Source organism: Pelophylax lessonae (genome assembly GCF_965119305.1).
Source record: "Pelophylax lessonae genome assembly, chromosome: 6".
Classification (NCBI taxonomy): domain Eukaryota; kingdom Metazoa; phylum Chordata; class Amphibia; order Anura; family Ranidae; genus Pelophylax; species Pelophylax lessonae.
In genome coordinates, this window is record NC_138773.1 from 18,392,128 (window position 1) to 18,404,948 (window position 12,821).

Genomic DNA, 12,821 nt, shown 5'->3' on the forward strand with positions numbered 1-12,821 from the left:
GTTTCCTATGGGTCACGTACACATTTGTGCATTTTATGGAGAAGGCCAGGGACCAACAGATTGTGTTTTTGGTTCCATAGACTTCAATGGATCAAAAACGTGTATTGAAAAATGCAAAATGCACCTGGAATATGCAAACTGCAACCTGCATAGGTGTGACCCAGAACTATATAAGCAGATCTTTTCTAAAAGTGCAAGGTCTGCTTTAGGTTAGAAAAACCCACATCCTTATTGTGGAGGAAACATATTGTGAGAAAAAAAGAACAGAGACTGATGCCCTCACGTATTTACGGTGAATATATATTTTTTTGCTATATAAAAAAAAAAACAGGAAGCAAGAATATTTCCGATACGAGTTGTCATTTCAAAGAAAAAAAAACACTCCGATGCAGGTCAATTTCAAAGCGATAAACACAATGTCTACATGTCGGCAAATATGATTTTTTTTTATCAACCCTTCGTCTTGAAGAAGCCACGTGCCATCCTAACCACGCCGGCAGCAATGACCCCCTTCAATGAAAAAAATTGTGCAACACCGCAGAACAAATCAACTGCAGAATCCACCCATGAATGTTCTTTCAGTTTTTCTGTCTCTCCTTTTAAGTCTTTAATCTGTTGTCGGTACATGTCAGCTTCTTCATAAAACCCTTGCTTGGTGTACAAGTCTTGTTCCTGCGTAAACACAAATGAAAAATCTCATTTATAGAAAGGATGTCACAAGAAGTTTTATTCAGAAAGCTCTAATTCTATTGAATTCTCTTCATATTTTGTTACCCTTGTCTCTATCTAAAACCGCTATAGCCTGTAGTCTCTACCAAATCCTTACTGCATCTAGTGTTCCCAACTGCCATCATGTCCAGCCATTGTAATGGAGATTTGAGGCCTGCAATGTTTTTAGAGTTTCAGAATACTGCTTGGACATTCTGATAAACAAAATGGACGCCATACACTGCTGTGAAATTTTATCTGAAGCAACTAGCTGACCAAAGCCAATTCTCTAGACCAGGGGTTGGGAACCTTTTTGGCTGAGAGAGCCATGAACACCAAATATTTTCAAATGTAATTCCGTGAGAACCATACACTATATTTCAGGGGTCGGGAACCTTTATTTAATATTCATATTCATGGGCCGCAGCCTGGAGTCCGGTCGGGAAGAGAGCAGAGCAGGCAGGTATGCAATGAGGCCGGAGTGGTGAAGCGCTTGCAGGCCTTCAAGTGATAGAGGTGAGTATAGGCCCTGAGAAAATGGTGGCTTGCTGCTGAAGGCCTCAGAAGTGGATGTAAGAGGCAGCTCCCGCGGGTCCCCGGGTGTCAGAGGGGAAGGAGATTGTGTCTGTCGGGGCACAGGGAGCGGATAGCAGGTCACCTTACCGGGCGGTTATTGCCAAGGCCCTCAGATGCACAACACACGAGCCAGCAGCGGTACCACAAGTAGGTCGCGGGGTCCGTAGTGCGGCAATCCGGTCACCCAGAGATTAACTGAGGGTAGCGGTGGGTAGCCCACAAAGTGTACCATCGATGGGTGCAGAAATATCCTAGGCACCGGGCACAGCTATGCAGATGGCACTGGATTGAGTGGTGGACGCGGCGGAGCTCTGGGACTACACGTCCAGCGCGGCTCACGACTGGACACGCCCCCCTTTATTAAAGATTTGTCTGCAGGCCAGATTGTTATGAGGCAGGTGGAAGCCTATCGTGCAGAGAAGGCTTACCGTTGCCGGTGGGCAGAGCTTGGTTGGAAACCCAAGGTGAGTAGCACAGGCTAACCTGAGGTGCGGGTCTAAGCATCCACCGGTCTTCACCAGGGCCTCTGAAGGTGAGGATGGATTTGGCTGCAGGTGAATACCAGGTCGCGGTCCCCAGGGTCGCCCCACCAGGGGGTAACCGGTCAAGGTCCAAAGGTGGATGAGCCGACAAGGAGAATCCAGAAGAGTAGTCAAAACGAGCCGGGATCAGGACAGGCAGCAAACAAGCGAAGTCAGGGACGAGCCAAAGGTCAACAGGTATCAGATAGGAAATCAACAGGAAGCCGGTTCAGAACACAGGAAGCTGAAGACAACACAGTAATGTGCAGTGCTGTTGAGCTGTTTAAATAAGGCAGCCTGTTTGCCAATTATTGCAATTAGTCTGCTCTGGATTAACCCTTTAGGTTGCAGACAGCACATCATGACACACATCAGTGTGCTCAGGAAGCATTCCTAACACAGATGCAGCCATCAAAAGAGCCACGTCTGGCTCGCGAGCCATAGGTTCCCTACCCCTGCTCTAGACCATTTGGTTGCATAATTATGGTCTCTGTGTCATTGTATCATTAAGCGAATAAGTGAGGTGGTAGAAAATTCCCAAAACACCATTGACACCTCACTTTCCTTTTGTATTCAATCTACCCAATCTTTTATATCCCTGCTAGTAACAGCAGATGGAGAGCTCTCCTTGTAGAGCAGGGGTCTTCAAACTATGGCCCTCCAGTTGTCCAGGAACTACAATTCCCAACATGCCTAGTCATGTCTGTGAATGTCAGAGTTTTACAATGCCTCATGGGATGTGTGGTTCCGCAACAGCTGGGGGGCCGTAGTTTGAGGATCTCTGTTGTAGAGGGTTCTTCATCTCCCACATATCCCTGGATTCACATAGAGCCCCCATAGCACTTACTCTTTCCTTTGCTAGCATTGCAAGGTTCAGTTTTTCTTGGAGCATCAGATTATCATTCAACTTCTTCTCCAGCAATGCTGTAAAGTTCATATCCGCAGTTCGCTTTTCATCTTCAGCTTTTTTAGACTCTTGTGACAATTTTAATTCCTTTATTTTCTTTTCCAGTTCCTCCATTTTTCTGCACGATTTGTTTTCTGTCAAACAAGAAGATCAGTTTTGCATTTGATGGTGATACATTTTTTCAGAATTACTAGTAAAGTCAAGACTGAAGCAGAGATTTTGTATCTTTTAACTTTAGCTCTAACACCAAAAAAGAGAAGGATAGGGAAGTATAGATAAATCATAGAGTTTGATTGGCTGACATGTCCACATGTGTGAGCAAATCTGCTTGATCGCAGTTCAATAATCTAAATATCCCCCTGGCGCTCAATCTGTGGCCCTTTTGCCATAATTGTGTGGGCCTCCGGGGCCCTGGAGACAGCAGACTGTGCTGCCTGGCATTCGGCACTACTGTCACTGCAGCAGTACAGCCTTGGGCTTTTCTTTTCTTTGTGGCTGGGTCAGGACAGAGAGGGAAAGTGACTCTGCTATGGTTGCATCTATGGTTTAAGCTCCACCCACCACTCAGCAGGATAGATGAACACTGTCTTTGGCCACAGCTGTGGCACTGGAAGGCTTGTCCAATTGGGAGTTGTGAAGAATAATGGGCAATGTAGTCCCCAGGCAGGCAAGGCCCATCAATATGAAGACTGAGTGGGACTACAATTCCCGGAAGGACTGTGCCCAGGAGGGTGAAAAGAGGACTGGGAAGCCTGCTTTCAGAGGACAGTCTCTGACATGGGGAGGGAGAGGAGTGAGTGCTACCTAAAGCTCCTGACAATGTAGTGAGTTGTGCAGTCTAACATGGGGCCTGGAGAAGGACAGGTGCTGGGTCAATGTTCTGTGTTACTGCATGGGGTCTGAATTGCTGCACCTTCCCAGAGACTGCTGTGTGTATACAGAGGACTTTACCCTGGAGCATAAAAACCAATGAGACTGCCAGTGGAGGACTGTGTACTGCGGTTTGAGAGTGCCTGTGTGGAACTCACACTGAAGTTGCGGTGTCCAGATCTGTGTTGTTGTGGGCCTGCAGGCCCAGCATACTGTGAAGGAGCATCTTCTACTACATGGTGAATGAGAACTCCTACCTCCAGGACATCTATTGGTGTATCCAGGACAACTGCATGCGGTTTCCAAACCACTGGGATTCCCAAGCTTGCTATCCCAGGTGGCTCTGGACCTGCTGCTGCAACCGAAAGCCATTACCCATCCTAACCAGCTCAAGATGTTGGCCCACAAACCTCTTGCTGGGCAATGGTGGGTGCCCCAAAGATGAAAACACTGGTGAGAGGCCTTTGCCCACCATATTTGCTACCTTCCATATTTTCTGTACCATTCCTATTTACTGTATATAGCTCCATATACTGTAGCTCTCTCCATTGTTTGGGATTATAACTCAAAATCTGAATGCTTCACCACAGACTTTGGGCCCCAACACTGCCAATCAACAGCTGTTTACCACTAGCCACTGGGAGGAGGATAAGTAGGGAGTGTGTCCTTATAGCCCTTAGATGTGTTCTCTATTGTTCAGTGCATCCCCTAAGGTCAGAATCTAGGAGGTCTAGTCTAATGTACCTGAACCATGTTTTTGGGTACCCATTGTATGTGACTCTGTTATATTCTCATTATAATGCCGCCGCTCCTGATGACGTCATTGTGACAAAACGCGTAGTGCGGAGCTACCAGTGTCTTTGTGTCACTTCCGGTTAGAGTCTCTGGATTGCACCGCACCTGGACTTTCTGGTTTTTCTCATGCTGTTCAAAACACTGGCTTGCTGTAAGTGCATTGGAACATTTTTATAATAAAGGTACCATACTTTTTTGCACTATGGGCTATTGTTCTTCATGTCTTCACATGTGTAACGAGGCATAAAGAAAAGGAACTCCTCCGTATATGAGCCATAAGTCTGCCGCTACAAATACAGGGTGATACTCGGATGTGGATCCCAGTTCTGCTGCCCCTAACAGTGGTTGTTTTGGAAGCTTGCTACCCCCTAGAGGGGAGAGCTCTCTGGTGAGCGAGGCACTATAGGGGGAGCACGGCTTGTGGAACACCAGCAACATACACTCATTAAAGCATAGTTGGAGTACCTAAAGAGCACTTGTCACTTTGAGTTTGATGAACTTTTAAAAAGGACTTTATTTCTATTTTATTTTTAATATATTCAGCTGCTTTTGTATGTGACTGCATAGCACTTAGCACTTTTAAAGAGCACTGGACACTTTGTGCTCACGGAAAAGCATTTATTGTTATATATCAAATTTTGGTCACGGAAGCATGTGTTGACCTAACTCTGTTGCTTGTTTTGTATTTGTCTTAACAAATGTAAGTTTGGATCACCTCTATTAGCACTTATACACTTTTTAGCACTAAGCATGTTTTTTCATAGAAATCCTCCAGCAATATATGTAAAGCAGCGCCCCACCCACTATATACCTTTTCATTACTAAAACACTTCCATCAGGTAGGGACTGTTTTTTGGGAGGCAGAAGCTTTTAATAGCTTCTTCTAACTTTATAACGTTGCTCGGAACTAGTTTTCCCCCTTTTCTGATAATCTCATTTGTCACTAGTATAATTGGTGGATACTGTTTGTTAACTCTGCTTTGCCCCTTTTTATTGGTTTTGTTGTTGTCCTACTCTGCTGGGTGTTTTGCCCCCAAAAAAATAACCCTTCTTTCAGCCTTGAGGTTTGTCAGAGAGTGTGTTACCGTCAAGTGGGTAACTAACAGGGACCGGGGGAAGCAAACTCCTTCAGGTAAAGCCCGACACCTGTTTGTTTTTTTTTACTTGCTTAGGGTGCTTACTCTGCCCACTAAAGAGTTCTCTTGGAGTATTCAGAGCACACAGGTGCAGAGATGTTGGAAGTTCTCTAAGAGCAGTGCTTTTTTTCTCAGAGAATAGGTGCAGGAACTCCCCCTTTTCCAGTCAGCCCTTTTCTCCGCCCCCCCCCCACCCACCTCCGGGCACCATTCCTTGGCTACACCCCTTAACCACCTCCCAGAATCCCAGAATACAGAACCAAGTACTGAATCATTTTCAATCAATGATAACAAGAAAAGCAGAAAGTTAGATCTCCTGCAGCCAGTAACATTAGTCCCCCCCCCCCCCCCGCCAGCAATAATAGACTCCCGGCAGCAACAACAGATCTCCCCACAGCCAGCATCAATAGACTCTCCGTCAGCCAGCAACAATATTCTCTCCCCCTCAGTAGATCTCTCCCAGCAACAACTGACCCCCCCATCAATATAAGACCTACCCGCAGCAACAGTAGGTTCCCCACCAGCCACAATAGACCTCCCTAGCAACAATAGACCCCCATGCAAAAATATATTCCCTCCAGCTAGAATAGATACCCCAGCAGCCAGCATCAATAGACCCTGCAGCACACCCCAGCACCCAGTGCCATTACATACATTCAGTGATGAAGGTGCCGGAACTGCCTTCCCCCGCGTTCCTGCTGGAAAAAAAGCCCTGTCTAAGAGTATACAGGGCACACAGGTACAGGAATGCTGGACGCTCTCTTAGAGTACACAGGGCACTCCAATGCAGGGATATTGGAAGCTCTCTTGGAGTATACAGGGCACACAGGTGCAGGGATGATGGAAGCTATCTTGGAGTATACAGGGCACACAGGTGCAGGGATGATGGTAGCTATCTTGGAGTATACAGGGCACAAAGGGGCAGGGATGATGGAAGCTCTCTTGGAGTATACAGGGCACACAGGTGCAGGGATGATGGAAGCTATCTTGGAGTATACAGGGCACACAGGTGCAGGGATGATGGAGACTATCTTGGAGTATACAGGGCACACAGGTGCAGGGATGATGGAAGCTATCTTGGAGTATACAGGGCACACAGGTGCAGGGATGTTGGAAGCTCTCTTGGAGTATACAGGGCACACAGGTGCAGGGATGATGGAAGCTATCTTGGAGTATACAGGGCACACAGGTGCAGGGATGATGGAGACTATCTTGGAGTATACAGGGCACACAGGTGCAGGGATGATGGAAGCTATCTTGGAGTATACAGGGCACACAGGTGCAGGGATGATGGAAGCTCTCTTGGAGTATACAGGGCACACAGGTGCAGAGATGATGGAAGCTTTCTTGGAGTATACAGGGCACACAGGTGCAGGGATGATGGAAGCTATCTTGGAGTATACAGGGCACACAGGTGCAGGGATGATGGAAGCTATCTTGGAGTATACAGGGCACACAGGTGCAGGGATGATGGAAGCTCTCTTGGAGTATACAGGGCACACAGGTGCAGGGATGATGGAAGCTATCTTGGAGTATACAGGGCACACAGGTGCAGGGATGATGGAAGCTATCTTGGAGTATACAGGGCACACAGTAGTAATAATAATAACCGTGTTTTAATATTATTGATTTTATACCTTCATCTTTCTTTTGCTGCTCAGTCAAAGTCTCGTCAGCCTTCATAATGGAGATTTTAAGAGTTTCTTTTGTCATAATAAAGTTCTGAAGAGCAGACTCTGCCTGCAATATTAAATCTAATTGAATTATTTTTAAAAACATATATAACATTATAAAAACATTAAACACATTAATAATTACATATCTTGAAAAGATCTTCACCACTTTGATCCAGAAACAGGGAACATTTTATATATCAATGATTCTTTAAATCTTTTGGGCAGCATTTTGGAACACTTCAATTGTGAAAGAGTGTTCAGATGCAGAATAAAGGAGTTTTTTTTGCAATGATAAATAGCCCTATGTTAACATAAAAAAATAATCTTGTTATGCCACATTAACATAACACTGACCTGTAGGCCTTTCCCTTGTTCCTTGTTGTATCTCTCCACTATCTGCTCCATATCCTCCTGAAACTTCTGGTACCCTCCTGGAGTGCAATACAGACCTTGTCTTATGGCTTCCTCGTGGTCTTTGGAATGGATTCTTATTAGCTCCTCACAGTATTTGAGGGACTTCATCTTATTCATCTCAAGAAATTCACTTTTTTTCTGCTCCATTTTCTCCTGTTGGGAAGATAAAAAAAAATGATGATATGAAGGTCCATTCATTGACCTTGCATGCAATTATAAATTGGGGAGATTTAGGACTGTTTGGAAAGTACTTCAATGACTATAGTGACCCAACACAAGGACACATCCATGGAACATGGCCATATGTACTGAGCCATTCACAATCTGCCAAGAGCACTTGGCAGGTGTCAAAAACACTCGCTAAATGCCCTCCTTTCATGTTTGACAGATACTTTTCTATGGAGCCTCACAATATCAAACCTGAAAATATAAAATAAAAGAGCTCGTAAATAAGAATAACTATGGAGAGCGGTTGTGTGGTACCATTTAGTTATTAACCTTCAGGAGTTACAAGACACTTGGGACAATTCATTAAGAATTTGCAATACTTTTCTTTTTTTTATATTTAATTCTTTATGTATTCATTTTTGCTTCATACAGGGATTAATGGGGGGGGCCCGCAGGATCCTGATTTGCAACACTTTTCTGTAGCCATAGTCCCTTTAAAAAGTACTGCACCTAATTCATGAAAACCTTGTGACAGCTTTGTTAGGAGTTCTAACAGGTTCAGGCAGTTCCCTTTTGCACCATTTTCACAGAAGGTTACTATTGCTACAAAAAATAAAAATTAAAAAGAACTACCTCCAGTTTGTATATAAAGAAACTGGAGGTAATAAAGGCCAACTCTGTGTTGAGCATGGCCACATTGTGTATACATCTTTGCATGCACCACTCTTCCACCTGTCACTATTTTCTAGGACATTATTGGCTTTACAGTAACATTGGTTGCTAGGATGCTGTGTAGCTGACAGCATCCTGGAAACCAGTGTGGTCCAGAGGATGAACATGCACTGAAGATGTATTATAATATCTTTAGGCAGCTATCAGGGCCACAACTATCACACTTCAGGGACCTCCCAGCATCAGAGTAAGTAAGTAAAACCTATATATTTATACAGCTTTCACAAGTGAGCCCAAACCATTTAAACATTTTAACAATGAAATATTTAGGCATAATCCTAATCTTTTTTTTTTTTTTTTTTGACCTTCAGATATAAAATTATATAAATACATATACAGTATGTACCTACCTGATGGGGAAATTGTATAATTTCTTATTAAAGTTGTCTCACAATATCCAAGAAAGCAAGCCTCCAAAGTCTAGTTACCTTAGATGACTTCATGCTATAAGAATACCATTGAAAACTGACTATATGGACATGGATGACTTTCCTTTCAAGAATGTGCTGTCTTCCTTAGAAGGTAATGTTGTTTACATTTGGTCAAATCCTAACAACTCATCCTTTATATATTACAGCTAAAACTTGGAATATTTAGTCTGGTCTCCAGAGCTGTATCATGCATGCATCTTGTCTGATCATCTGTGCCACACCACACAAGCGGGCAGGTCTCTGTGGTGGAACATCATCTTTAGTTAAAGTGGAGTTCCAACTGAAAAAAAAAGTTACATAAAAATACCCCCGGGACAGTCAGGGCTAGTGCATTTCACAATGGATAGCCTCTTAACTGTCCCAGGTTGCACTTACCTTTTCGAATAAATACTTACCTTGAAAATTTCTTGTTCAGCGCTGCTTTCTCAGGTGTGGGCAACTGAAGCCAGCGCATCTTCTTCTGTGTCCTATTCGCGTTCGCTTCCTTCCTAGAATGCCCTGCACTGGCCCCGACATCAGTTCTGGTGCAGACACGCCTGCACCGGAACTGACGTGCGGGGCCGGTGTAGGCGCATTGATTCCTGGGAGCGATGACGTTCAGCTCCCAGGAATCAATGCAAGCAGGAAGTCATGGCGGTGGCCGTGTCCACAGAGGGAGGAAGTGGAAGTAAGGTAAGTATATTTTCTTTAAAAACAAGGTAAGTGAATAAAAAAAATAATAATTATCCAATTCTTTTACAGGTAAAAAAAAAGCAAGCGGATGGTTAAAAAAAAAAAAAAAAATTCAGGGTGGAACTCCACTTTAAGTATTCCTGTTATATTTTCTAATGTTTTTACATTTGTTATCTTTATCCGTCATTACTTAATTAAAAGTGTTTGTGTGATCTCTCATTGTACATCTCGAAAACAACCCCAAAAACGTAAACTATCACGTAACTGTGATAAAACATTACCATATACTGTTTCTGAAAGCTGAGTTCCGAATCCTTGAAGGACTTTTTCATGAATATCTGAAGAGCTTCTTCCTCACACTGTATGCTCAACTCTGTAAACTCTTTGTCTGTCTCTGTGGGGAATCGTCCTCTCTCTCTCATCATCTTCTCATAGTGCTCAGTCGCCTCCCGGACAGCCGCTTCATTCTCCATCTTTGATATACTCATCACTACATCCTCCATGGAAGTGGCTTTAGAAGACATTATGGCTTTTGTGTAGCGGGTCGCCATCTCTCCCAGCACTGAAAATGGAAAAGACATTTAGGAGCCTTGGGTTATAAACCGGGTGGATTCTGAGTGTACTGACCCAGAATGGAAAATCTGTTCCTTTCAGTATCAACATTAATATGCCTTGTGTAGCTATGATGTTTTCTTAGTGTAATGCTAAGGTCTGCCATTTGGTTTGGTAGGAAGGGATGGCAACAAAGTTGGCCTAGTTAGGCACAAAGTTATAAAAAAAATAAAAAATACATGGGATCTGATGGGATAGCCATGTGCACCAACTGCTCCACTCCATCCTGCCAACTGCCACTTGCCACCCTCCACACCCTCCTGTAATGATTTCTAACATTGTCATATAGCAAAAAAAGGGCAAGAAGAACCCACTGCCTAAGATGGTGGATGTGGGAGAGCTGGTGAGCAGCTGATGACTCTGAAGGCAAGTTTACCTCATTTCACCTCATTGTTAACTATAAAAAGCATGCTACTGAGGATTCCTGACGTTTAAAATCAGACATACCTAACACTATATTCATATATTCATTATCATAATATATTCAAATATATATATATATATATATATATATATATATATATATATAATGACAACAAACATTTCTAAGCCAATTTTAACACACCTAAATATACTATTATGCGATGCATCTTTTGGGACTGAAAACCAGTGGCCACTGTTGCATTTGAGTCCCATTGATGATCACTATTGTTGTTGGCCCTAGTTGTTTTTTTACAACACCACAGACCAAGCGTTGCAAAAACACCAACCATTTGGATACCAAATGCTTGACAAGGCATTTAACCTCCCACCACTCAGCCCATTGGCAAGAGCACCTGAAAGCCACACACAAGGGACATAATTCTTCTCCTCCTCACGCCTCACCTATCACATCTACCCCCCACTATCTCATGGCCTCTCAGCAGCCTCCACTGACAGGAATGATGGTATAGCAAATGGTGTCACAGGTCCTTGCACATCTGCCTGCAGCACACCACCAGCTGTAAAGTAAAGCAAGCAAATTTCTTTGCCCCAGCTGCTGCATCAAAAAAATAAAATACACTCCCTGCCTCCCAATGTCTAACAATATATTCATATATTATAGGTGGCAGCAGGATGGGTGGAAGCCAGGGCCAGATTAACATAGGGGCTATTGGAGCTGCAGCTCCAGGCCCCTACCTTAATATAGGCTCCAGTTTGGCCATATTCACTGTTACCGCTCTTCTGTCACTTGTAAACACAGAAGTCTGGCTTCTATGCTCGCTTCCCCAGGCAGCTCCCTCAGAACCTCCCCACACAGCACGAAGGCCGGACAAGGAGGGACAGTTGCCGAAGCATGGATGTGTTTATGGGCTTCAGAGACAGCATCCCATGTTGAATTAGGCATGCATGGCTGCACCCTTCCTCCTCTGGGTGCATGCCAAGGCACGGCCCTTAAGGCCCTTCAAAATCCTCAGCACCAAGCCCATGATGCTCTTAATCCGGCCCTGGTGGAAGCAAGTTTTGCTCAGAGATGATGAAAGACATAAAACCCCATCCCCTTGATGTCATCTACTACTAATAAAGTAGCAAGATCCTAATCAATAAGTACTAAAAGCTTAGCTTTAAATCACTTTATCAAAAAGTCAGGATATTTTAGCTTACTTTTTCCCGTCGCTATGTGGATTTGATCCAGATATTTAACTTCAGACTTTTCATAAACGTATGTACAGAACTTCTCAGCCTGAGCCAGAAATGTTGGGCTGATTTCTTCCTCTGACACTTCATCCATTCTCTGAAGCACATCACTGATCCCGGAGGGAGGGTCAAAAACAAAACATTTACGGGTCTTGAAGTACATGCGAATGCATCCTCTGCAATGGTTACGTTCTTCTACCCTTCTGGGGTTTTGCACAGCATCAGCTTTACAAATAATAAAAAATAGAGTTCTATAATGGCAATCATTATCCTTACATTACAGAACATACCTTTGCAAGTAGTACAGAAGCACAAATAGGATGTTCTGTGTAGGAAATTATGAAATTCACAGTTAAATAACCATACAGTAGAATCCCTGTAGGCAAATGTACTGGATTTGAGGTTCTCTAACTGGCAAGATATATTGACTTCAATCCGGGTCTTATTTTACCAAAAAGTTGATAAAATCCATAGCCTCACAAAAAGCCTTTGAAGAAGAGGGAAAACCAGTGTGAAACGGTAAATCTGAACTGCTGGTAAACAGTTAAATACACAGATAAGATGTTTTACTTTCCAAACAATTTGTATCTACATAGTCTCTTTGTCACTCTTCTTTCCCCCTCTATGCAGGTTTTTTTTGGGCTACAATAAAAATAATCCGCTCCTTATGCTTATGCTCCCTACCTTATTCTAATATATACTTTACAGGGACTGTAGGACTGAATCTAGGCCAAATTCAGGTACTTTCACTGCTTGTATTAAAAAACAATATATACAATCAGGATAAAATAATGATTGCAGGGCTCAATTTTTGATGTCTTTTAGATCTGCCTAGAGCTAAGCTTTAAAGTGCCAATAACCACTTACAGCTCCCCCAGGCACCACGACATACCCGTACATCGGAGTGCTTATGTGCACTGCGCGCCTCCCCTGGGGTATGCAGAGATAAGCTTTGCAACCACTATGTCTATTGTGGTGCTCTGTAT

At 43.6% G+C, this 12,821-nt stretch overlaps 1 protein-coding gene across 1 annotated transcript in view; it reads right to left on the reverse strand.

The window, feature by feature from the left end:
- Positions 1-450: 450 nt before the first annotated feature.
- LOC309558464 (guanylate-binding protein 3-like) overlaps positions 451-12,821 on the reverse strand; it is a gene marked incomplete at its 3' end in the record, with an annotated part of 28,034 nt that continues 15,663 nt past the window's right edge. Inside the window, exons 5-10 of the mRNA XM_082261535.1 lie at positions 11,803-12,060; positions 9,888-10,168; positions 7,544-7,756; positions 7,151-7,253; positions 2,653-2,846; positions 451-672 (exon numbers count right to left, since the gene is read on the reverse strand). Of these exons, the coding sequence (XP_082117661.1) occupies positions 451-672; positions 2,653-2,846; positions 7,151-7,253; positions 7,544-7,756; positions 9,888-10,168; positions 11,803-12,060 (1,271 nt within the window). The remainder of the gene's footprint in view (positions 673-2,652; positions 2,847-7,150; positions 7,254-7,543; positions 7,757-9,887; positions 10,169-11,802; positions 12,061-12,821) is intronic.